The sequence below is a fragment of the Periplaneta americana genome, chromosome 2 (assembly GCF_040183065.1).
Source record: "Periplaneta americana isolate PAMFEO1 chromosome 2, P.americana_PAMFEO1_priV1, whole genome shotgun sequence".
NCBI classification, from domain to species: Eukaryota; Metazoa; Arthropoda; class Insecta; order Blattodea; family Blattidae; genus Periplaneta; species Periplaneta americana.
The window spans coordinates 44,255,920-44,282,796 of NC_091118.1; the positions used below are offsets into that span (position 1 = coordinate 44,255,920).

The following is a 26,877-nucleotide window of genomic DNA, read 5'->3' on the forward strand; positions in this document are numbered from 1 at the left end:
GCTTCAAGTGATAGCATTCCTGTCTATAAATTTAATGGTTCTGGGTTCATTTCCAAATATGGAGGTATACAGAGTGTTTCCGAGGTAGTGTTGCTAACTTTCAGGGATGATGGGGAAGGGCACATGTATCAATTTGAGATAAGGAACCCTGGTCCGGAAATGACTGAGTCGAAAGTTATAAGCAAAAATAGTTCTGTGGAAATGAAATAATTTTGTTCCTCTGTACACCTTATTTATGCGTATTTATCTGTACATCTTACACATACTGTATTCATCTGACGTTGTTTACGTTGTCTACTTACAGTATTCCATTCAGTGCGCTGTCTGAGGGGTGGGGACAGGAAACTACATTAAAGCAATGCAGATGGCGTAATGTGTAACATGGTCGGTCCTGATATGCACGTCTGTAGACAGCAGTGTATTTGTACAAGTTGCAGTGTGCAGTCGATCAGTCCTAGTGAAATGGAGGAGTACACGAGAGTGGAATATGCAGACATGATTTTAGAATACGGATGAACCAATGGGAACAGTAGACAAGCTCACAGATTGTATCGGGAACAAGTACCCACGTAGGAGACATTCGGCCCATACCATCTTTCCACGACTGTTCCAAAGGTTGAGGGAAGGAGGGCACGTGGTGCCAAATTACAATTTAATTTCCACACAACTACTTTGCTTATAACTTTCGACTCAGTCATTTCCGGACCAGGGTTCCTTATCTCAAATTGATACATGTGCCCTTCCCCATCATCCCTGAAAGTTAGTAACATCAGCCCGGAAACACACTGTATGTATCTCGTCCTAGGAACTCTGACACAGTGAATCTTTACCAATGTTGTTTTAAGAGTAACTTTACTTCATGCTAACCCAGTAATCTGAGAGTTCAGACTTTTGTTTTTGTTTTCTTTTTTTTTTAATTTTAGTTGTTTATTTTACGATTCTTTATCAACTGCTATAGTTATCTAGCGTCTGAGTGAGATGAAGGTGATAATGCTAGCGAGATGAGTGCGGAGTCCAGGCCGAAAGTCACCCAGTATTTGCTCTTAATAGGTTGAGGGAAAACTCGGAAAAAACCTCAACAAGGGAACTTGTCCCAATCAGGATTTGAACCCGGGCCCGCTAGTTACACAGTCAGGCAGGCTAACCGTTAGTCCACAGCGGTGGACTCTTTTGATTATTGCATCGTGTCATTTAACTCAACATTTTCAACGTTTTGGAACTACCTAGGTACCGGTACATACAGGTTCCATCATGACAAATAGATACTGTATGATCAGAGAGGGGCCTACTCTGTCTCGCTTCTCATAAATGCTAAACACATTTGATTAAGGGACTAAACGCGCGAGTTAGATAGCAGGTTGCTATTTTCAATTTACATAACTTGATGTTCTCTATCATGTTCTGTTCTTCTCATACAACATTTTGGGAACACTCTATATAATCTAATAGTTACTCAAGGCAAGTACATACCATAAACAAACGGAGACAATGCAAGAAAACTCTTCAAAAGAGTTAGAACTGAAAAACTGATAAAACTTTATAATACCATGGAAGACAACTTCAACAAATAGGGCTAAGATGAGACTTTTAAAACCTGCAAAGTATGCTCACATTTAAAGATCAAAAGAATAAAAAAATAGATAAAAAAACTGAAAATATTATAAAAACAGTGTATTACGATGCACAATGGAAGCAGCATGCGATAGTTTGAGGCCAGATAAACCCCAATATAGAATCGCGATATAAACCTGTCTGAAGACGACGACCTGGCACACCCAATAAAAGATGACTAACATATTTTAAAATACGGTACGTTGATTAATTTTAAGTATTTTTAATGTTTTAAAAGATTTTGAGAATTGTGCCTCAGCTACAACGTTTCAAGGGCAACTTCAAAGCCCGCGAATACACACGAAATACGGAAACCAGGCGATCCTGGCCTCAGGAACAAATTTTACTGCAAAACTGGTCTATATACATCACAAAGGTTTCAAATGCTTCTACAGCGATATATGCTCCATTCATATAACTAATAGCCTACATTATATTAAAACACAAAATTTGATTTCAGTTAAGTCAAGTGACTTGAGGCCCGGCCTCACTTGCTTCAGTCAATCAGCCGCCACTGATTTAACTATACACCAAATTCGGTAGTTTTTAGTACAGCGCTAATGGTATGATACGCGAATACGGGACTATAAGTATTTGTACACAGATTGACAAATGCGGCTAAGACTCAACGCGTATGAATTATTCATAAACTAGTGAATGTTCAAGGTAAATAAGAATGGAGGAGGGGGAAATTCATAAGCATGAATCAAGCTAACTGGCCGTACTATAGGAAGGCTACGACCTGCTGAGGACTGTGGAAGTTTGCTTGTTTCGCAAACTGGTCACCGTTAGCATTTGACTTGTGGTAGGCAGAAGGTTTGATTGATTGCGGCAAAAGAACGGAGATTAAAAGAATGCTTGACTTGGTCACGATGTTTGTGTAGGACCTAAGACAATATCGCAGTTAATTCAAAAGTATGACAGGCGCGGAGCGGCTTTCTCTTGTTATCGCGATCGCAACGCGCCCACACAGCACGCAATATAAATAAACCAACTCATTCAAATATTCTTTGTTGTGGGTATTATTGGCTTAGCGATGCTTTACACAGGCGGAGAGGAAGTCTGATTACAAGTTTTGAAGGCAGCGGTATTTATAGTTTGTTCTCCAAACAAATTCATTTGTTTATTTCGAAAGACTTCCAAGACAAATTTGTACCGTCAGAACAGATGTTTCTCATACTTAGCCATTACACAAGTATTCAAACAATGATTTTCCTGCAGCGCAATGAATCATTTGAAGAAATAAATGCTTCCTAATGGTACAAAACTATTTCAGCTGTCTTATTTCTGTGTGATCAAGTGGTACTTAGCTGTCATAAAAGGAATTGTTACAGTGTTCAATAACAGATGCAAATAATGTCGCTGAAAGTTTGTAAGGTCCTTTTTTTTTTTTTTTCGTAATACAGAAAGATGCTCTTTCGTCATAATATACCCCTTGAGCGAGTTGAAATAAACGCAGACGAAAATGAATAATAATCTAATACCGTGGTTCTCAAATTGTGGTACGTGTATGGTCGCCATGTTTTTTTTTTTTTTTTTTTTAGTGCTCTACCGGCAAGCTATGTGCACGCATCAATATTTGCAATGTCAAACGGTGTTGTCACGTTTCAGTTGTAAAGATTATCCTTAGTTACAAATTTTTATATACAAACATGAATACATTTATTTCTACCACCACCATCCACAGTGAATAGATTTTAAGCTATAAAATGACTTTCAATTAAAAATACTAATATTTCTTGTAGTCATCAGTCTGAGAATTAGGAACATCAAATCCAGACGTTTGAGATGGACAGGACATGTAGTACATATGGGTGAATCCAGAAATGCATATAGTGTGTTAGATGAAAGACCTGAGGAAAAAGACCTTTGGGGTGGCCGAGACGTAGATAGGAGGATAATATTAAAATGGATTTGAGGGAGGTGGGATATGATTACAGAGACTAGATTAATCTTGTTCAGGATAGAGACATGTGAGGACGGCAATGAACCTCCGGGTTCCTTAAAAGCCATAAGTAAATAATGAGCATTTTATTAGATATTTTGGGACTGAATACTTGTTTACTAAGCATACAATTGCTTAATAATAAACTGTTCAATAAAACTTACAGTTTTGCCAGTAAATTGTTTGTCGTGTTTTCCCAGAATCTGGGGTAAATGGAATATTATTCTTTTTCCACTCAGCCGTTCAATTGTTTGTTATTTTTGAAGTTGTTAAACATATTCTATGTCAAGTTAGGATGTGAAGGAGTTCATCTAATTTATTTAATGGTTATCTTGATTATATGTTATTCATGCCTAACATAAGTTGTAAGACAAATATAAACGTTATACATTATTACAATTACATTAGTCTGAAACAGTGAAAATGAATTATAAATTTAAAATATAGTACAATTTTTATTTATTCATTTGTTTACTTTTGTCTTTCACGCACAACATACTTACGTGAAAGCAATTTCTCTGTTTCAGTATTTTTAAGAACAAGTAATTATAAAATTGAACATGACCTAAGAATAAAAACTTTCAAAAACTGTTCCTGATTTAAAACCCTAGTGCCACCAAAACAAGGCAATAGTCTCATTAAAAACATAATTTGAACCCCCCCCATGTTGCTTGTCCTCTGATTGAGGTTCTGGCCCATATGTACATCTATTATCAATTGTTTGTATACATCTGAAGTCTGACTAGTGTAATATGTAACTAGTCGGCGATGTATGCAATGGAGGGGGAAAGGAACTGGCCGCCCTAGCCCATTATCTCCTGGTCTGGTTGTCTCGTAAGTGGTGCCTTCTTCGTATCACTTGTGAGGTTCAGCCTGTCTTCGGACAGTTGACTAAACAACAACCTATGCTGCTTACTCTTCATATCTATATTCTTATAGACAACATGGTATATATTTATATTTTTTCATTCTGAGATTTATCATTGTTCTTTGGGTTATTCTCGTGAATATTTATTATTTTTGCATTGATTTCCTTTGCATTTACTGATTTTGAATAGTGGAATTGTCACATTTTGGTTGTAACTAATGTAATTTAATATTTGTAAAATATTGATTAGTGAAACGCAGAGGAACTGAAGAAAATAAAAATGTAGTACGTAAAAAAATTAAAAAGAGGCATTATTTTCGTGAACAAAAAGATAAAGGGCGAACAAGTGTCTGCTAACTTAATACATTAATAGCAAAAATACAACTACAGTAATGCAAAAGAATTTGACCACGCAAAAACATTTTGTGTGCCATACAGTCTTGTATAATTGCAAAGAAGATAGTCCTGTTATTAGTGGGATTTTTAAATAAATCACTTTCGCAACACTCAGTTCGCGAGTTCGTTCCCCTCGTAAATTTGCTCGTGATGTTTAATCTGGCAGGAATTTAACAGTTGGTTGGCCGACAGTGTCGTGTACTCGTTAGCAATTCAGGATTACTGGCAGAGACTCAAGCCTTCGATTACCAGATACAAGCTTAATGCCCCGAGCACTGCCAAATTCTCTCTACGCCAAATCAGCTCTCTCGTAATGTTAGTCTTAAATACCGTTTTGTTATCGGTGGTAAGCGAAACAACGTTACGTTAATATAAATACGGGGCTTGGAACTTAGGACGACTGGAATGCTGAAAAGAAAAATATAAAGAAGAAAAAAGACGAAGGAAAAAAACAGGGAAAACTGTAAAATTTAACAATGGAAGAAAGAAAAACAAAGAACAAATTCAAAATCATGGAAGGAAAGAGAGAATAACAAAGAATGAGGGAGAAATCAAAATTAAAATTGAAAGTAAAAAATAAAAAAGAACAGTTAAGAAAGGTAGAAGTAGGAATAAAAAAGGCAGTAATCACAAAAAAGTAGGAATAAAAAGTAGCAGAAATTTAAAGAAATAAAATGCAGCGACAAAGGAAACAAGGAAAAAGTGAGAAAAAGAAACAGCCGAGAAAGAAAGGAACAAAGGAACTGAGAAGGAAAAGAGGAAAAATAAGCGAAAATCCAAGAAAGAAGAAAATCGAAGGAATAATAGTAGTGAAAAAGGAAGACAATATAAGAAAGGAAAGTAAGAGAAATGTAAATGAGTAAGAATGAAAGGAAACTGTAAGAAAGTGAAGTAAAGAAAATGTGTGAAAGAAATTTAACGAAAATGCATTTGAGAAAGAAAAGTAAAGAAAATGCAAATGAGAAACAAAAGAAAAATAAAATGCAAGTGAGAAAGAAATATAAGAAAACTAAAAAGAAGAAAGAAAGAAAAAATAAAAGTAGTTCAAGGAAATTACAAATGAGAAAGAAGAATAGGGAAATATAGAAAAGTAAGAAAAATATAAGTGAAAAGGGAGGGTGAAGAAAATGTGAGAAATAAAAGTAAGTAAATGGTAAGTGAGAAAGAAAAGTAAGGAAAATGGAAGTGAAAAGAATAGCAAGGAAACTGTAAGTAAGAAAGATTAGTAAGGAAATTAAACTAAGTGAGAAAGAAAAGTAAGGAAATTTTAAGAGAGAAGGAAAAGTAAGGAAAACTTAAGGAAGAATGGTAAGGAAACTCTAAGCAAGAAAGATTAATAAGAAAACTGTAAGTGAGAAAAAAAAAGTAAGGAAATGGTAAGTGAGAAAGAAAAGTAAGGAAAATGGAAGTAAAAAAATAGCAAGGAAACTGTGAGTAAGAAAGATTAGTAAGGAAATTAAGCTGTAAGTGAGAAAGAAAAGTAAGGAAATTTTAAGTGAGAAGGAAAAGTAAGAAAATTGTAGGTAAAAAAGAATAGTAAGGAAATTGTGAGAAAGGAAAGTGAAGAAAATTGTAAGTGGGAATGAAAAAAAAAAGTGGGAAGCTGAAAAGTGAGGAAGAAGGCAGTTTCAGAAAAGGAATTAAAGGGAAAATGGCAGAAAAGTATTCAGAATGCAAAGAATAACTACAAAGCAAGAAAGATAAATGAAAGAAAAAAAGAGGCCAAAATAACTAACAATGAGACAGAGAAGAAAAGGAAGCGAGACAAAGACGTCAGACATGATTTGTATTGGGTCAAAGTTTGGTTTAACCAAGGGGATTTTGAGTAAACCTCAAACTGTTCAAGATTCCATGGCTGCTTGATGTCAAGGTGAAGGTTGATCTGCATTCTTTAAACCCTGTTCATCACCTGATCAATAATTTCTGAGTAGCATGTGTAGTTGAAAAGGGACATAAGTAAACAAGTTTCCAATCGTCAACAAGTAACACATACATTAAAATGCAGTCTATTACGTTTAAATTAACCACTGAAAGTTCGTTCACCTGTCCACCCCATAAACTGTCAGGTCTGCTGCCAAGGCAACCGGTTGCTTATCCTACTTATGTCGCCTGTGTACCAAAATTCCTTGCTTCTATTGTCAAGATGTGTAAATAGAGATAAGATAAGTTTTACAACACTGTTTATTTGCATGTATAAAGTAACTGTTGTATGATAATCCTCTCGCATCTACCTTGCAGATAGCATAGTTTGCAAAGAAGAACACGTGCTGCTTAATAAGTACTGTATAAAGCATTGTAAAGGCATCTCTACAGATATAGGCAACAAAAAGTTGTATCTCAGGCCAGAAGATATGGTAGAGCGAATTAAGACTTTAGTTATAATCGGATTCTTATAATGGTTCAATGCATATTAACTTACTTGTAGGGTATTACAGAGTTAAGCATGACACCAAAATAATCAGGAGGCTAAAAATTTCCTAACTTTGATAAGTAATTCGAAAACAACAGTTTCATTTTGTAAGACACGAAAACAACTTTTTATTCTCTACCGCTTGCATTTACTTCCACAGAGCTATTATCATCATACGTCCCAGAAAAGAGCGGCTAGCCGGCCGGCCACGCCCTGCGTGGTTTCCGCCGAGCGCTAACCGTTTCTCCCGCGCAATCGAGCTCCAGTAGCCATATGGCATTCAGTGTACTTAGAAGTCATGTAATGAAACTCTTGATTCTTCAAGTGTACAACGTTAGTGTATAAAGTTTAGTCATTATTGTGTATTTAGGTAATGCCTAGCAACAAATTCTCACTGTGTGAACGTGTGTATATGTACAATACGTACATAAAAGGCAGAAGGTCGTGTGAGAAAACAGGACGAAAATTTCGAATAAAGTTTCCAAACAGACCTGTGCCTTCTTTCAAAACAATTATACGACTCGCTAAAAGATTTAAAGAAACAGGCTCAGTAAAGAATCGAAACTCAAGCAGAAAACTTCGTATTCTTACGCGGAACGATTGCCAGTTTATTTCCAACAAGATTCCGTCACTGCTCATACAGCTGCCGTGTCAATGAGGGAATTGAGGCGTATTTTCGGTACGAGACTAATCAGTAATAATTTGAGGCCTCCTTGAAGCCCAGGTACAAAACACTGTGACTTTTATTTATGGGGAACACTAAAAGGTACGGTTCATAGGAAAAACCCTCATTCTATAGCTGAACTAAAAGATATATACGAGAAGAAATCCAAGCTATCAATGATGTGGAACTTCAGAGTGTTGTTCATTCGTTTATCAGAAGATGTCAGTTGTGTGTGGCGGCAAACGGGGGCCATTTTCAGCAACGACTGTGAGCATGGTAAGTCCAAATTATTGAACATTTATTGTTAGTACTGTTATGTATTGGAGAAGCGACGGAGAAACGGTTATGCGCTCGGCGGAAACCACGCAGGGCGCGGCCGGCCGCTCTCTTCTGGAACGTATGATAATAATAGCTCTGTAGTTCTCTTCCATCCAGTTCACACGCTCATTCGAACAAAGTTTTGCTTCAACTTTACTAATTCTTCTTTTTCTTCTTCTTCTCCCTCTCCTCCAAATGTATCTCTAAACTTTTAAACTTCAACACTACAAATTTTGCTTCTTTTTATTCTTCACTTCGTCTCCAATTTTATCGTCTTCTAAAATTTTGTCTCCTCTTTAAATTATATCTTCTTTTAAAACTTCGCCTCCTGCCTCTTCGACCTTACAGTACCTTTTTTTTTCCTGTAAAACTTTACGTTTTATTACCTCTTCTTGAATTTCACATTTTCTTTTTTCAATGTCATTTTTAACATCACTGTCTGTTAATTTACTCTTCTTCAACTGTAGCCTACCTCTTACACACAGTCTCTATCTTCATTAACTTTATCTTTCCTTCTTCGTATTTAGCTGTTCTATACCCTGAACTTCATCTTTTATTTTCTTTAAATTTACTTCCCTTTTCCCTATAACTTTACCTCCTCTTAAATATACCTCCTTTACCCTTCAACTATATCTCTTTTTCCCCTTTCATTTCCTTTCCCTTTAATTTTACTTCCCTTTTTCCTTCAACTTTACCTCCCTTTTCCCCTTCAACTTTACCTGCAGTTAAATATAACATTTGGATTTAATTTTTTAAAATATTTATTATTCAATCTATTTTACATAAGAAGCAAATACTTGCTTAACCTTACTTCCTTTTTCCTTCAACGTTATCTCATTTTCCCCTTCAACCATTGTTCCTTCCCCCCCCTTTAATCATACCTTTTTTTTTCCTTTAACCTTACTTCCCCTTCTCAGTTTCTTACCTCCCTTTTCCCCTTTAACTTTACGTCTTCTTTTCCAACAACTTCATTTACATATTCTTGTGCGAACTTTACCTTACCTCTTCTTTTTCTTTATCCTTAAAGTCTCTGACATTTTCTCTTCAGTTTAATTCAAGTTTTTCACTTCAACTTTTCTTTCTCTTTTCTTTCATTTTCAGTTATTTTCGGCTTCTTTAATGCCTCTTATTTTTTTCTAACTTCAGTCATCTTTCTTTTCATTCGTCGATGTACTCCCTTTGCTTCATTAATCTCTACATTTAGCTTGTATTTATTAAACACGCCACTCCCTTTTTCTTATCATGTCTTTTTTCTTCAACCTATTTCTTCTTCTAACTACACTTTGTTCTTTAACTTCTTTCAAGCTCTTATCAGCCTTCTTTCCTCAATCTCAAATGGTGCTTTGATCCCAAAGTAAAGGCTACTACTCTTTTGGCCTATTCATGACCTCGATTTGAGCCAAGACGGAACGATTTTATTTTATCGGGTTATTTTACGACGCTGTATCAACATCTAGGTTATTTAGCGTCTGAATGATATGAAGGTGATAATGCCGGTGAAATGAGTCCGGGGTCCAGCACCGAAAGTTACCCAGCATTTGCTCGTATTGGGTTGAGGGAAAACTCCGGAAAAAACCTCAACCAGGTAACTTGCCCCGACCGGGATTCGAACCCGGGAGACGGAACGATCCTAGACTTGAGAGCATAGACGCATGCACATTTCCAGTCTCTTTTAAAAGCAGAAGTCTCTACTTCCCAAGCTGGGAATCGATCTTCTTAGTCATATAATGTCGATGCAGGTGTACGTAGTAACCAATAACTAACTATAAGACAATTCTTTCAAGATTTATATGGCGAAAGAATGTGACCCTGGATTCTTGGCGGTTTCTCAATGGGATTTCTATATTAACGAAACATTCTAAACATTTTCAGTACCGGTACCGGCATTCCATTAGATAGGACAGTCAAGGGAGAAGCAATTCTAATTAAGAGATTAGTGGTTCAGAAAGCTATTTTCCTGATGAAGGCATGCTTCTAAGATAAAAAAAAACGTGGCATTTCGAAACCAACATGTCTTCTCTATTGCGTAAAATACCTTAATGACGTTTAATATAATTACTGTTCTTAATAGTCTACATGATTATTTACTGAATGAATTTCCTACCGATAACGCAGGTAAGGGCAATCGTTAAGACCGACTGACTTACTCGAGTGTATTACTCTACCAAAACAGGAGCCGTTTTGTTCAGATTGCTCAACAATCGTTGCAAACACTTTCACAAAACATAAAGCTACACATTTTTCTGAATGACGGAGAAAGAAATGCTATACAGTGTGTCCACAGAAACATTGCGTGATTATAAATTGCTATAATTATTTAACTATGCGTATTACGAAATTCATACCGGTGCCATTAGAAAGAATGGCTCAAAGAATTTCAGGGGATGTGTAATTGTAATTGTTGACGGGAAACAATAGATGGCACAATATGAAATAAAAGACTGTTACCGCTCTTTCGCTTATCATTGTGGCGTCGTTGAATAGAAGCAAATTGTGTTGAATTGTGTCAATGTTTACATTTCAACTCAGTGTGAATTCTGCAGCATTTCGAGAGTTATGGCTAACTCATAGGAACGTAGTTTGTGTATATTGGAATACCATAGCACACGGAGTGTAGTGAGTTCAGCGTGCCTTTAGACGGGAGTTTCAACATGCGGCACTTACTGACAAAATGATTCTGAGGTGGTGCAATACGCACCAACTACGATCCTGTGGGTTCGCCATAACTAGAGACGAGAATTTCATGCACTATAAAATCCCAAAATATGCATGCATTCATGCACTATCAAACTATGAAACATGCACGAACAAGCGAAAAATACATTAAAATGTGCACTGTCATTTTTGTTCCAAATTTCTTATTTCACTTCACTTTTTTTTTGCACAGTTAACAATTAACAACAATTCTAAAATGGTTTCTGTGAGGTTCCTACGCTTGTCAGTAAATATAGGCAGGGAATGACTCTCTACATCGGAAGAAGATATGGGTGCAAACTTCAATGAACATTTTTCTATTATTTAGTTTTTTAAATTATTTTCCTTTTTCAATCCTGATTCCTGTAGCTAAAATAAGGGACATAAAAATTGAGAAACTGAGGTGTCCACTCAAAACCATTAAAACATGCACTTAAACTGAATATAATGTATATTATATGCATGATTAAGGTAAAAATTGCTTAAATATGCATTGTGCATGTTTTTATCCCCAAAACATGCAAATAAACACGAAAAAGTACACATTTGGAACCAGAAAGTAATGAAATGGTTAAGTACTAAGTTTGAGCTATGTCCTGTGTTCCTATAAAAACATGCATTTGCATGGAATTCTCGTCTCTAGCCATAACTCTATAAATGTTTTTAAAGTTCACAGTGAGTTGAAATGTAAACATTCACATTATTTAACACAATTTGCTTCTATCCAACAATGCCACAGTGACAAGTGAAAGAGCAGGAACACGTCTTTTTTTCCCTTATGGTGCCATGCATTGTTTTCCTCCAAAAATCACAATTACACATCCCCTGGTTATGAATTTCGTAATACGCTTAGTTACACAATTGTATCAGTTTATAGACATGGAATGTTTTTGTGGACATACTGTATTCAGAAGAACCGTAATTTGGGTATTTTTATTGCTAATAAAATAGAAAATGAGTTTCACGAAAGCGACACATACTTTCTTATTACACGTTTAATCCTTGATGCAATAATTTATTTCTCTTTAAGTTGTAATCTATGGTTTAACTCGTTTCCTTTTCTGTTTCTTTTTAAGCAATATCCATATTGTAATATTTTGAACTAAATGAGACAGGGAGATCAAAAACCCACTAACTCCAATTTTGTAAAAAATTGAATTATAGGCTGGATGATGCTTGTTAGTTTGTCCCGCATGCGTGGAAGGCAAGAATACACTAATTTCGACATTCATCTGCATTCTGGGGGCTGTTTTAAAACTCGTGGAAGTCAGAACTCCACTTACTCCATGGAATAAGAGAGTTTGTGCATTACAAACTTAATTTCCCGGTAGGTGACAACACTAACGCTCAACCATTTGAGTAAAGTGATATGATATTCAGAATTTCACAAATATCTATGAAATACATGGAGTCGATTTAATTTCCATAAACCCAATACAGATGTATCATTCCCCAGTCAACTAAAGTACAATTCGGCATTGCCATTGAAAAAATAAAGCGAAAGGACTTGTAAAATTTAATGTTTTTTTTTTTTTTCTGAGGAAAGTAGGATGTATTATCAAACTCTGTTTTTGGACAGTAATAATCTAGATGCACAGGAAGAACATGAGAGTGAGAGAAAAAACAGAATCTGTAACATGAATGAGACTGTGTTAACATTTTAATATTGTTTGTGATTTTATTTGTGTATTTTGATGTGATTTATGGTAATTTGTGATTTTCTGTCTCATATTTGAAATTTTAAAAAATGTAGCAATGTTAATCTTAATAATAAACTTCCATTTTCTCGTATATTCCAATGTTTCATGAGGGATATATACTTATCTTTTTTCTTCATATGGCTCATATTTATTCACTTTTCTTAATCTATACACTGTAGAAGTCAGAAAACCACTAACTCCAGCAGTGTTTATTTCAAATTGTAGTGTAAAATAATGTAAAAATTTATATTTTGAAGTATTTAATTGATAAAGAATGTTTTTTACACAATATTAATAGGTAAATGTACAATATTTAAAATTAGTAAGACAGATGATAAGTTTTTTCTCTCTCCTGTAAAATTTCGTTTACTAGAATTAGGGAGTTTTTGATTTCCCTGTCTCAATTGTATCTAAACATACATAGTACTGTTCGTTATTCATTTGTGCATATCTGTGGTCAAAGATGATTTTATTTGATTAAACTATAAATGGAGGCTGATAATCCTTTTTCCTTAATTTTAGGTTATCTCTGATAAAAATAGATATTTTATATAGTGTATATACTCAAAATCCTACCTTTTATCACAGATCTCTGATAATAGTACATTATGCAACGAGCCTATAATGGTAGTAATTAAGACGCGGGTATGTTTATGAAACGAGCGCAAGCGAAACTTGAAATTATTCATAAGTATTCATGTTATTCTTATCTGACTGAGGAGCGGAACTGACCTTGTGCAATACCTCGTAAATTGTGAGATATGCGCAGACGCGAAAGTATTGATTTTTCCGAGAAACAAATGTCGACATTGACCTTGATATAATCTAGAGAGTAAAATAAACAATCTTGATATAACCTTGAAATTGAATTAGACATTGAAAAACGAGAAGACAAATTGAATTTATTTGAATATTATTTACAATTAACGCTAATTATTATAGTAACAGAACTAGTTGTCTTTCGATTGCATATCCAAGAATAATCGATACTTGCGCTTTCATATTGCTACAATGGTATTTTCTGATTGATGGAACACCTGAACTTTAATGAATAGGTGTACTTTAATGAGATCCATTAAAGGGCTGCTACCAGGTGTATAATTACTACATTTCGGCATGGTAGAGCATAAAATATTTTATCATATTCGTCAACGAACTGTGATAGTATAATACCAGCCTAAAGGAAAAAAAGGGGGCGCGGAGTATATATTACAAGAAGCAAGAAAGCCTGCCCTACATCTCCTTTGTCTATGAAATATCTCTTAGTATCTGTCAGGTATAGAACTCCACCAATGCTTCGCTGGCCCGCAAGTGAAGTCAGCTGTGACTACACCCTTGTTTCAGGTTGGGGTCTGGTAGTTCATACGAAATTAATGGGCAGTGGGCCGCAACAACAATTACGTAACATGGCGATAAGTCTTATGCAAATTTATGTACGCTAGTACAAGCATTACGCAGGGCGCACAACTCACTTTACAATTTTGGCACAAATTCAGGAGTAGTAAAGCACGAGTCGCACTGGACCGCCTCGCTTCGCTCCATTCACCCATCGCTAGCGCAGTGAAGCGCCCGGTGCGGTTTGCGTTCTTACCTCGGCACTCTGCATGAATGGAATGGCATAGCGGCGGGGTGGGAGGAACCGACTTGGCAACGCCGCAGCATCCATCTCCCTTGTCGTCATGACAATCTGATGACGTCACGAGGGCCACCCATCAAGACGCTTCATTTCGTCACAGTGGATTAGAAGCGAGGCAAATGTGCACGCAGGCAGGCAGAGTTGTCTGTTTTGAAACGACTGCTACAGTCCGAATTTGGTAACAATTTGGGCCGTCTTTATTTCCTTCTCTGTCCCTCTGTTCACAGTATATCAAATGAGTGGCCCTGGGCCACATCCGACCTCACAAACAGTCCGTCTCTTTTTTCATATTATAAGAGTTGATACGTTTAGTTCAAGAAATTGGAGAACAGGGACTTATTTAACTAACCAAAAAATACGCTTTACACAATATTATATTTCAATTTTATATGAATGTTCAGTAACTAAAATAAATTCTGTTATTTAAATTTTCAAGTATTTCTTTCCTTGAAGGTTGGTGCATTGTTGCCACGACCTACTCACAAAAATCAGGAGAAGATCATCGAAAAAAAACAGGAGATTACAGTAGATTAATTAAACATGAATTTCCTCTTTGTATTAACTTATATTAATTCTTGTTAACTATTTCTTGTTCTCTCTCTTTTATTTTATTGCTGAAACTCATGTTTACAATATCATGCTCTTACAACTACATTCCTTAATAAATAATAGCTTTTGTTTTATTTTGTGTTAGAAGAAAATACTGATATTTGACCATTTTGTAAAATGAATTTATTTTTTATCAGACAATCTATCAAGGATAGAGAAGTAATCTTGCATCTTATTGTAGATATGACATGCATTAATACACACAAGAAATTTCATCACATAATGTAGGATAGTTTTTGAGTTATGTGGGAAACGCTTCATCACTGCACAGTGTATTGAATTTTGAAAAAAAAAAAAAAAAAATGTAATTTTTTTTTAAACCGTAAAAATATTTTCTTCATATAGCAAAAGGACTGTGTTTTACTCATACCAATTTTCATTATTGTACAAGATACAGTAGTGAAGGAAAAATATGTTGAATATTTACAAAATTTTACTGCTGTAAGCTGTACCTAACCCCTTTAATAAAAATCAATATTTTGAGAGGTGTAGTATTAATCAAAACAAGAAAAAAAGTCTGATAAACATGAGTCCTAAAATCAGATCATCCGAAGTATGAGTACTAAGGGAACTAACTCTGCGCTAGTTTAGCCGAAAGCCTTCCCCATCAGGTCTAGCGATGAGGTCAATTAATATAGTTTGAATAATTCGTGATGGATTTGGTTGGTATAATTTATCGGAAAATCGAATGTACGACAATCATGAAAAAAATCGGAGCAGTTTTAAATTAATCACATTTCATTATTTCTCTTTCTAATTCGTAATATTTAAGGAAGTACACTCCGGCGAAGGGTAAACAACTACAAGTTGGTCCCCCCCCCCCCATCGCTATCAGACGCTATCACTTATGTGCCAATTACAGCAGACACTCACAGTGTCTTTACTGTAATAATTATAAGACTGAAAATAATAAAATGAAACAATATATGAAGTCAATTTTTACAATGATTATACAGTTGAACATACCACATTCGTTTCAGCATCGCGCTGATGTCTGGAAATGAATAAAGAAACAAGTTCAGAGCCATCTAGTCATTCTGCATGGATGCTGAATGATATTCATTATCTGATAACCACAAACTCAATATTCGCCTATTAAAAATTGTAACTACGGTAACATGATACGAAATTAATACCATTAAACTTGCTTCTTATGTCTATAACTCTTCCATTGTTTAAAGTTAGTAAATACTATTTATTATTAACCTTAAGCATAACAAGCGCAAGTTGAAGATTATATTATATACTTTTACGGTTTAGAATAATGCAATCCATAACATATATACAACTAGATATTTGTACTTTACCTTGTCCGTAAATTTCTGTGCATTCGAGAGAAATTCCAGCAAGAAACACGCACTAAACACACAACGCCTACTTGAACACATCAGTATCTATAATAAAAACTACCCCATCGTACCACAACGCATCACACAGCGTAGGAGGGGAGCGGGGAACGATGCATCGAAGACAGACCGTAGAAGACAGACGGAGCATAAGTTAGTTCTAGAAACATCTGAGCATAGCTGTGGTCATTCTAGCGATCACATTCTGTGAAACAAATAAACGGCACAAACTAATCGATTTATATCAGAGAGAATATTTAATAAGAGGAACGAAGTGAGGAATAGGAAGGTAATTTATTTCAAAGGAACGGTATCAGAATCACCTTCAGATAGATGGCTCTGACGGTATCCAAAGAATAAAAAATGTATGAGATAGAAGCCCTCACAATGCCAGGAAAATTAGATACCAGTGTTGACAAAGCTTGAGTATATGATGGGCAATTAAAAAAAGTTATTTTCGAGTATTAAATGGTGTTTGTTTTCATTGTCTGCATTATAGGTGATGTGATTTCCTTTACATTTTTCTAACATTGTAACATCACAGTCTACTATATACAGTCGCGAAGCTTGAGGTGATTTTTTGCAAATCTCGCGATAAAGCGCTCCAAGCTGTTAGCAACTAGAAACAATAGACTGTCCACGGTCGACTTTGGATTTAGAGTGGACTGTGGACTGAGTCGTATTTCCATCGAGTGATAGGTCGTTGCGTATTTCGCATTGATGCTCGTGAAGAAAAATCCTAACATCTATTTCTTATTTTACTTCTAAATGCAAAAAGTGGTTAATAAACAGCAGGAGGGAAGATCTAATGACAAATAATGAAGCATATCTTTATAATAATATGAAGTTTTGCTCTCTTCATTTCGAAAACACACAATTTATGAATGAAAACAAAAATAAATTAATCTGGAATGCAGTTCCAACTTTATTTGATGTTTCAAATAAACCTGTTCTGTTATTACCTGCAGCTGAGAAACAAAAGCTTTCCACTAATTCTACGTCTGTATCAGCTGACTCCTTGAATAATTGTACATTTTCAGACAACTTAGGCCTACTTTTTTTTTCAAAGGATATGTTTTTAATTATAGCTGTTAATTTTGTTGTTATTTTTATTTGTTACTTTACTAGAGACGTAGAAAAAATAATTCTATTACAATAAAATTTATTGATCACGTTTTATTTCCAATTCTGGTGAGATTATTATTGCTTAACCTCATCCCACTTTGTTAACTACAAGTACCGGTACACGTAAGTTACTCCCATTAATTCATATTTCCATTATTATTGTTATTATATTGTTGTAAAGGGAAATGCAAATTAATATTTATTGGTTTCATAGTTCATTATCGCTATAATCTTGAATGAGTGAAGCGATTATAGTAAATTTCAGTTCGTTTTGCACAAACAAAAATAATATTAACCTATTTCTTGCAGGTATCTTCGAGTTTATGGTGGAATTTAATATACTTCATTAAAATAATAAATGAACTTTATCCATTTAATATTTCAATAATAGAAGGAAGGTATTAATTTTTCCAAAAGAACACGACAACGAAAGTGTAACATATTTTGTCATCTGCTAGGAGAGATCTGTGATGATGAGGCGATAGTAGCGATCCTAGTGGTGGGCAACTACACATGTTTGCATTTTTACTACATATTGAGCTTCGCGACTGCATATAGTAGACTGCGGTAACATCCTCTTTTGTTTTATTTCAATAATAATAATAAATAATGTATTTCTTGTAGATGTAACACAATAATAATAATAATAATAATAATAATAATAATAATAATAATAATAATAATAATAATAATAATAATAATGATTTATAGATCTTTATTATTATTATTATTATTATTATTATTATTATTATTACTATTATTATTAATCAAGATCTATAAATCAGGTTTTAGTATTGTTTCCGTTTAGTATAGTGATTTGAGGGAATGAATCGCTCCTATACGCCGTTTTTGCGCAAAGCGGCACAAATTCAAGAAATAACTACTCGTCATTGTATTCAAATAAATTGCCTTGGACCGAAGACTATAGAAGCACCTTCAATTTCCGATTATTTGGCTCAGGGCGCATTCTTTGACGTATAAGAGTGACGCAGTCTGGTAAATTACCTGAATTTCTTTTCATGGTTGCTCTTTTAAGATCGTATCAAAGGAACAGGGACGTTTTTGTGAATATTATTTCAGCATTTGTAGCTACCTCACACAACAATTTCACGATGTACAAAGTGGTGCGGGATTTTAGGATTACATCCAATGCTTCGTAGTTACGTAGCCTATCGTCTCAATCATCAGGAAGGGCAAATAATTGTCTCTTGGATCCTTCACCATGAGTTAAAATTCTGCATGGCATAGCCTTCAAAAATTACTTTTGGAGCACAATAATGTCACAGTTTCATTTAAACTACAGTGTACAAAATATATAGTTATAATAATATGTACAGTACTGGCAAAAAAAAAACCGGACCGACCCTTGTAGCTGATTTCAGAGCCTTGTTCACTCCAGAGCACGATAGACTGGTAACTAAGACTTTCGTGGTTCGAATCCTGCTTGGGAAGGAAACTTTTTTTTTTGTTCCTTATTCAAATTTATTTCCAATACTTTTCGATTGCTGATTTTCATGTTCTGGAAATAATAAGTTAATTAAGTAGTAAAATATCGCTGCAATCGAAAAGTATTGGGTATACATTTGAATAAGGAACAAAAAAAAAAATTCCTTCCCAGACAGGATTCGAACCACGAAAGTCTTAGATACCAGTCTATCGTGCTCTGAGTGAACAAGGCCCTGAAATAAGCTACAAGGGTCGGTCCGGTTTTTTTTTTGCCACTACTGTACATTCATACATACATACGCGCACACACGCACGCACAAGATGTTCATAAGTTATTTCTGTTCACACTTCATGGAAATATAAGCAAGCAATAGGTCATATATCGAGCAGAGTTAATCTGTCAAGTCATTTATGATAATAATAATAATAATAATAATAATAATAATAATAATAATAATATGACAACTACGTCTGTATCAGAGGATATTAAGAGATCAATTTATAATTTAATAACGATTGAATTAAGAATGATACCAGCATTCAAATACTCATAATCGGTCTTCTAGCTGGAGAGCAGTCAGCTGATTCCGTTACAGCTGTCCCAGATCAAGATTGTTTCGATCTAACTAAGAATAAATAGTTGCTAGAACAATCAGTCTTCCAATCGACGTTGTTTATTCATGCAGGCCCACGTACATCCTTGTTTGAGGATTCGGAGCGATCCTCCCATTATTTCGCATGCGAGGACCCCCGCGCTCGTGGATTGCGCGCGCAGATAACGCATGCGCCCTGGGTAGTTCATTAACTTAGTTGTAACTCGTATGAATCATCGTACAGTGGCTTGCGGCCAAGACAGAAACATAGAGAGGAGAACCTAAAGGCTTGCCGCCACTGTCTCTCTTGTAGGTATCGGTGGGGACTCCGATGTGTCTTTCAGTATATAGAATGTTGTTAACTTGTGAACTGATATGTGGGAAACCTTTGGGAAACGGATAGAGGACCTAAAAATAACCAAAAGTGTTCTTCTAAATGTATGTCAATTCCGCTTTGTTTCTTAATTACAGATACGTTTAGTTCATATGTTTGTTTATTCGAAGTTCAAGGGACCACTGAAAAAAATTGATATCCAAGATTCCAAAATTAGGCAAGTTTCAATTATTTTCTTACTTATCTGCACCAGAGGCATTTTAATTCAAATACTAGTATACCAACGATTTTCAAGGTTCAAATGAACCAATTAAATTTATGGTACATCTTGATTACACAACTTTTAACACTATATCACATCGGAAAACGTATTATGTGTCTTTCACGTGTTAAATTTTATATTACCTTGTTAACATGTTTCGGCCTGCTATTGGCCATCTTCAGAACTGGTTGTTGCTGGTCTTGGCGCCTTTTGTTTTCTTTCATGTGGGGGTGTGTTTGTGTAGTGTAATGTGGAGTCAAAGAGTGTCTGTGTTCTGAAATTGAGTTGTGTGTTGAGAAATGAAGCAGTGAGATCAATAACCATTCAAGTCCATTTACAGATGTTTCAAGATAAATGCAAGAAACTTTTTTTTGTTTCTCATCTAATCATTTTTTGCACGTAACATTTCTGGTTGTTTCAGAGATAAAGACAAAGTGGTATATCAACATTTAAAGTCGTAACACTTGTGGAAATATCCAAAATTTAATTTCAAATTTGCAAAGAATGAATGGCCAGAAGTGGACTTGAATGGTTATTGATCTCACCGCTTCAATTTAATTTGGATATGTTTTTGTGTGTCTATACATTTCGTATTGTTCTAGTGTGTTTAGTTTCTGCTTTTTTGGTTGGATGTGTACAATTTCCATGTCTACCACACCTACAGAGACATCAACACAGACATGGAAATTCTACACATCCAACCAAAAAGTCAGAAACTAAACACATTAGAATAATACGAAATACACACATAAAAAAAACATCCAAATGAAATTCTCAACACACAACTCAATTTCAGAACACACAGACTCTTTGACTCCACATTACACTATACAAACACACCCCCACAGGAAACAAAACAAAAGGCGCCAAGACCGGCAACAACCAGTTCTGAAGATGACCAATAACAGGTCGAAACATGTTAACAAGGTAATATAAAATTTAACATATGAAAGACACATAATACGTTTTCCTAAATGTATGGAGTTCACATGGGAGTCGTACCCGAAATCTCTTATACAAAAAATCCATGCAATAAAGCAAAAAAAGCTATTTATTCAAGATTTTGTTCAGCATTGTCAAAATAAAAAGGGCATCCAAAATTAAAAAAAAAAAAGAAAACTTGTTTGTTCATTTAATCTTTGATTCATACAAAATTCATTAAATTTATTGAGCGATTTGAAAATTGTTTCACACCCATATTTTGTTGTCCTTCAACATAGCACCTATCTCTGATTGAGATTCTGACTGATATAGGGGAGAGTCGGGTGGTATCGGACAGTGCGTTTCTTTCATCTACCACCATATGGTAGTACCTGAATGACATGGTTACGTTTCTCTATGCGACATCACAGAAACGTAACCATGTCAATCAGGTACTATCATCGTGTGGTAGATGAAAGAAACTCACTGTCCGATACTACCCGACTCTCCCTTACTGATATATGCATGCAGAAATGAAAATTTTTGCAGAAAGAGGCAAAAATTCGCAATAAATTTACTATTAGATTTCAGTCACGATAAAACCCACATAGGCCTATACTTCTTGGTGCATCTCTTTGTTATATTTCGCGTTCATAGCTAATAACAAGAAAAACCGGCCGTTTGATATATCAAATAATAGGCTCACTTCAGAAAATGTGTCAAATATATTGTCGCTTGTATCGATATCTGATGATGTTCCGCGTCGAGGACAATCCTAATATCACTCACCTGTTCGATAAGAAATTGTATTTATATTACGTACAATGTCGTTAGAGTCGTCTGCACGGCTTCATAGTTGGGGTCTCACATCTCTTAAGATATCGTATCTTTTTCTTTAGAATAAAACGAGCCAGGATGTAAAATTGCCTACTCACCCACATCTAGTTGACTAGACCATCACAGCGCTAGCATGGCGTGGTGCTTAGTCATCGGGAACAATCCACAGAACTGAAGCCAAGGAACACAGAGTTTCTGCAGAACATCTGTCGCGTCTTTCAACTCCTGGACTTTGGAGGTTCATGCTAGTGCCAAAGGAAGACATCACTCCTCGCTCACATAGCGAAAAACACGTGCACCAACCCTAACCTTTCGGTTATCGGACAGAGAACAACTCGTCTCTCTTAATTGTAAGAGAAGTCTTAGCCTGAGGAAATTCGCATAGGTGGAAATAAACTTTCTGACATTCAAAATATGAATGAATGAATATTTTTTAACAAATGGGTTTTTCACTTGGTGGTACTTACAGGAAAAAAACGATCCTAAAGACAAGACATACTAACAGAAAAACTAAAGAAATACAGAGAAGGAATATAAACAAAACAAGTCAAAACAGCAAATACGAGAAAGACATATATATATATATATATATATATATATATATATATATATATATATATATATATCGCTATACTGGAGAATTACCACGGTCACTTTGAACCTTGCCGTTACGTTTACCACCAAATTTAAGTAAATACACAATGTCACCAACATAAGAACATGACGTTGGTGGGAGAATTTTCTCTCTCTCTCTCTCTGCCTCCTTCGTTCTGAACATTACTGAGAGATAGCACCAGTGTTAGCTACAAAGTGTATATGCGCAAATATATTGCAGGTAGATTATGTGACTTATTACGTGTCTTAGATGAGAGTCTCGAGACAAAACAGTTTTGTGCTATATTTCTTTTTTCTCTCTCTCAATCTACCTCCTTCGTTCTGAACATTATTGAGAGATAGCACCACTGTTAGCGACAATGTGTATTTGCGTAAATATTGCGAGTAAACTATGACGAGTGCCTTAGATGAGAGGCTCGGGACAGAAACAGTTTTGCTGTAGCGCATGCGCGGACCTCTCATGTAGTGGGAGCGTGATCCTTACTTGAATTCATTTTTGCGTGTACATTGCGGATTAAATGATTGAGATCCCTTCTTGCTCCGGTTACAGACCTTGCATTTACGAAGGTTAGGTTAGGTTAGGTTAGGTTAGCTTTGGTTAGGTTAGGTTAGCTTTGGTTAGGTTAGCTTAGCTTTGGTTAGGTTAGGTTAGTTTTGGTTAGGTTAGGTTGGCTTTGGTTAGGTTAGGTTAGCTTTGGTTAGGTTAGCTTTATTTCATTCGTCCATGTAGTAGTTAAAATTATATAATATGACAGTTTTTGATTCGTAATATAGATAAAAAAAATAATAGGCCTATAATGAAAGCGGTGAATAATTTCATGGCCCCAAAAATTTTTTTTCCTAAAAGGCTAGGTGTTTTTCTATAGGCCAGAAATAAAACAGCAACGCCGTCATAATTACGTACTTTACGCTTTGGCGTACATTAAGCGTAAATTTACTTTCCGTCATTTTAATGGTATTCCGTAAAACACACCTTTTTTTCCTGTTAATTTCCTTGTGATAACCTAGTTTATGATCTTATTACATCTTCATTTTCTTTTAATGCATTAAAAAACCGCCGTTGTATTACATAAAACCTTGAACTTGACTAATGGAGTGAATTATTTAAGAATATTGTCGCGAATTTGACTACCACCATTTCGATTATATTTTGTTTGATACGGCTCGGTACGGCCCGGTGACTAGTGGCCAGCGAGTAGCGTCGACTATCGATATTGGTCTGCCGTGGGTATTATCCAGTTCCATATATATTTCATATACCCCAAAGAGAAAGCTAACTCACAATATTTTTTCAACTTACATATAAAATAACAATAGATAGATAATACGCCAAAAACAAACAATGCAAAAAAATATATAGCCTATATATGTAATCTGATACATAACAATAATATATAAATATATGTGAGTCGTCCACTAGATGGGGCACTTGGTTGAATGAAGGAAATTAAATGTCCAAAACTAGTAAAAGAAATTAAAGTGTAAAAGTATTTCACACTCTCTTGCGTCAAGTGTTAAGTGTGTTATTTCCCCGTTTCAGGGTAAAGCAACCGGGGAGCGCGCTTCTCTGTGGCTGCGGGCCCGTCTCCAGAATCAGCTGTTCCAACTGGGCTGCTTCCTGCACCGACACGCGGGCAAGGTGCTCTTCGTGGCCATCCTGGTGCTCGCCACCTTCTGCGTCGGCCTCAAGTCCGCTCAAGTGCACACTCGTGTCGATCAGCTGTGGGTGGAAGGTCAGTGTTATAGTGAGCATTCAACTTACATCTATACTAATAATAAATCTGTAGCCGAAATTTTTCTGGTAATTTTCGATTTTCCAAAAATAATTGGTCCTAACACATATAATTAACCACCCTGAAACCGAAAATCGCATTTTTGAAATTTTTGTTTGTATGTCTGTCTGTATGTTTGTTACCTTTTCACGCGATAATGGCTGAACCGATTTCGATGAAAATTGGAATATAAATTAAGTTCGTTGTAACTTAGATTATAGGCTATATGGCATTCAAAATACATTATTTAAAAGGGGGGTTATAAGGGGGTCTGAATTAAATAAATCGAAATATCTCGCTTATTATTGATTTTTATGAAAAATGTTACATAACAAAACTTTCTTTAAAAATCATTTTCGATAAGTTTTATTCTTTTAAAAATTTTGATAGGACTGATATTTAATGAGATAAATGAGTTTCAAAAATTAAAATAACTGCCATCTAAGGCCGTGTAATGAATTAAAAAACAAATGACTTCGTCTATAAGGGGCCTTGGACAGCAACAATCGAAAGCTATGAAAGATAGCCTCCAGATAATGTTTCTGTGTTTGTATGAAGTAATATCAGAAGCTAAATTAACAGATTTGTATAATTAATTATTATTTCACCATTGGAAAGTGTAGTTTCTCTAGATGGACATAATGCTATAATGTTATTACAGTAACTTCTGAGTGAATCGAGGACAGGTAAGATTAAAATAGCTTCTTATGCACAGGAAACTTGATAGACTATTCTGTACATTCGTTTCCTGTATTTCCTAAAATAATTTTTATGACCAAATGAGTGGTCTCTGGATCAAAATGATCGCATTTTAATTATGCAAATACAATTTAAATTAAGTAACATAATAAACGATTTATCCTTATATCAAACACGAATGTTCCCTGGATCAAATGTCCTATTTTAATTATGTAATTATTTTATATTTATTTCTAATGGGTGCAGCGGAGCGCACGGGTACGGCTAGTTCCAAATAAAAGCCCTGCAACGTATTGGTCGTCATGGTAACTTAATACAAGCCCATTATAATCGTGTATAGTCCCCGACATGCCTACTGAAAATAAAAGAGTACCAGAGGCGGCATGTACACTGATGTTCAAAGAAATCCGACCTACGATTTTATGATCGTGTGAGCGAGCTTTCCAACCACAGGATGTCAGAACTAAAGATAAAAAAAAAAAAAAATTGACAAACTTTGAAAGAGTTCCGCTAGTTCCTAACAGGTGGCACCATTATTGGGCAGTTAAAAAGCGTCAAGGAAAATAATTATGTAAATTAAGTATAAATTATTCTCATAATTGACAATATTAGCGGTTTCCAGCAAAACCCACTGTTCTTTTACAATCAGTAGACAGGGATGAAAAAATTGAATTCTATAATGCGGGTATATGTATGTACGATTAGCGACAGTGACTATTATCTTCGCCATATATTCATAGAAATAATAAGAATCCACACTTCCACCAACAAATTATCGATTACTATCGAATATTAAGGTCAGATACCTTTAAGGGGTTACAGCAGTAAAATTTTTGGAAATATTCAACTTTTTTTCCTCCATTACTGTATCTTTTACAGTACAATAATGGAAATTGGTATGTGTAAAATACTATCTTTCTGCTATATTAAAAAATATTTTTACGATTTAAAAAAAAATTATACATATATATTTTTTTTCAAAATTCAAAATGGTAGCAGTTTACTGTGCAGTGATGAAGCGTTACCCTCACAACTCGTAAACTTGTTAACTTTATCATGTTCTCTCTCTCTTTTATTTTATTGCTGAAACTCAGGTTTACATTATCATGCTCTTTCAACTACATTCCTTATTTTTTATTTTGTGTTAGAAGAAAGTACTGATATTTGACCGTTTTTTAAATTAATTTATTTTTATCAGACAATCTATCAGAGGTACAGAATTGATCTTGCATAATGTTATAGATATGACATGCATAAATACACACAAAAAATTTCATCACAGAATGTTGGATAATTTTTGAGTTATGTAGGAAACGCTTCATCACTGCACAGTGAACTGAATTTTGAAAAAAAAAATGTAAATAATTTTTTTTAATCGTAAAAATATTTTTTTTTTTTCATATAGCAGAAGGACAGTGTTTTACACATACTAATTTTCATTATTGTACAAGATGAAGTAATGAAGGAAAAAACTATTGAATATTTCCAAAATTTTACTGCTGTAAGCTGTGCCTAACCCTTTAAACGTCAGTGTACCAAGAAGGTGTTTAACTGGACGTATTGTACGCACGCCAGAAAAAAAAAAAACTCTGCGAAGAGGTCATGCAAAGAGAGCCACGAAAGATGGAGTATGAGCCGTTCGATTTTGTCATGCTCGTTCCATATAATGTGTAGAATATTCTATTAAATTAGTAAATAAATGAAATAATGGCTAATAAGCTAAACTAATGAATAATTAAGGATTATACTAACAGTCTTACTAATAAAAAGTATTAGACGTTTAACTGTCTTATACTTACACAATAAGTCGTGTGTAAATTCCTTACTAATAATCACTACATACGTCGTGTATAACAGTACAACTGTTACATAGCTACGTCATAGTTTCGTCATTATTTTATTACGAAATGTAACAGAATAACTTATATTCGTCATTGCATCCGATAGTGTGCCGCGTTAACTATCGATAGTACAACTGGATCTGATCAATTACCATGCTATATTTTGATCAAAGAATACAGTTACAGCGATATTATTCTAATTATTCTGTGCTCTTTAATTTGTTGTTCAAATTTT

At 34.9% G+C, this 26,877-nt stretch overlaps 1 protein-coding gene across 1 annotated transcript in view; it reads left to right on the plus strand.

Annotated features, from left to right (window-relative positions):
- Positions 1–26,877, plus strand: part of ptc (protein patched) — a 249,300-nt gene that overhangs the window by 40,429 nt on the left and 181,994 nt on the right. The window contains exon 2 of the mRNA XM_069816572.1: positions 23,871–24,063. Within this exon, the coding sequence (XP_069672673.1) occupies positions 23,871–24,063 (193 nt within the window). The remainder of the gene's footprint in view (positions 1–23,870; positions 24,064–26,877) is intronic.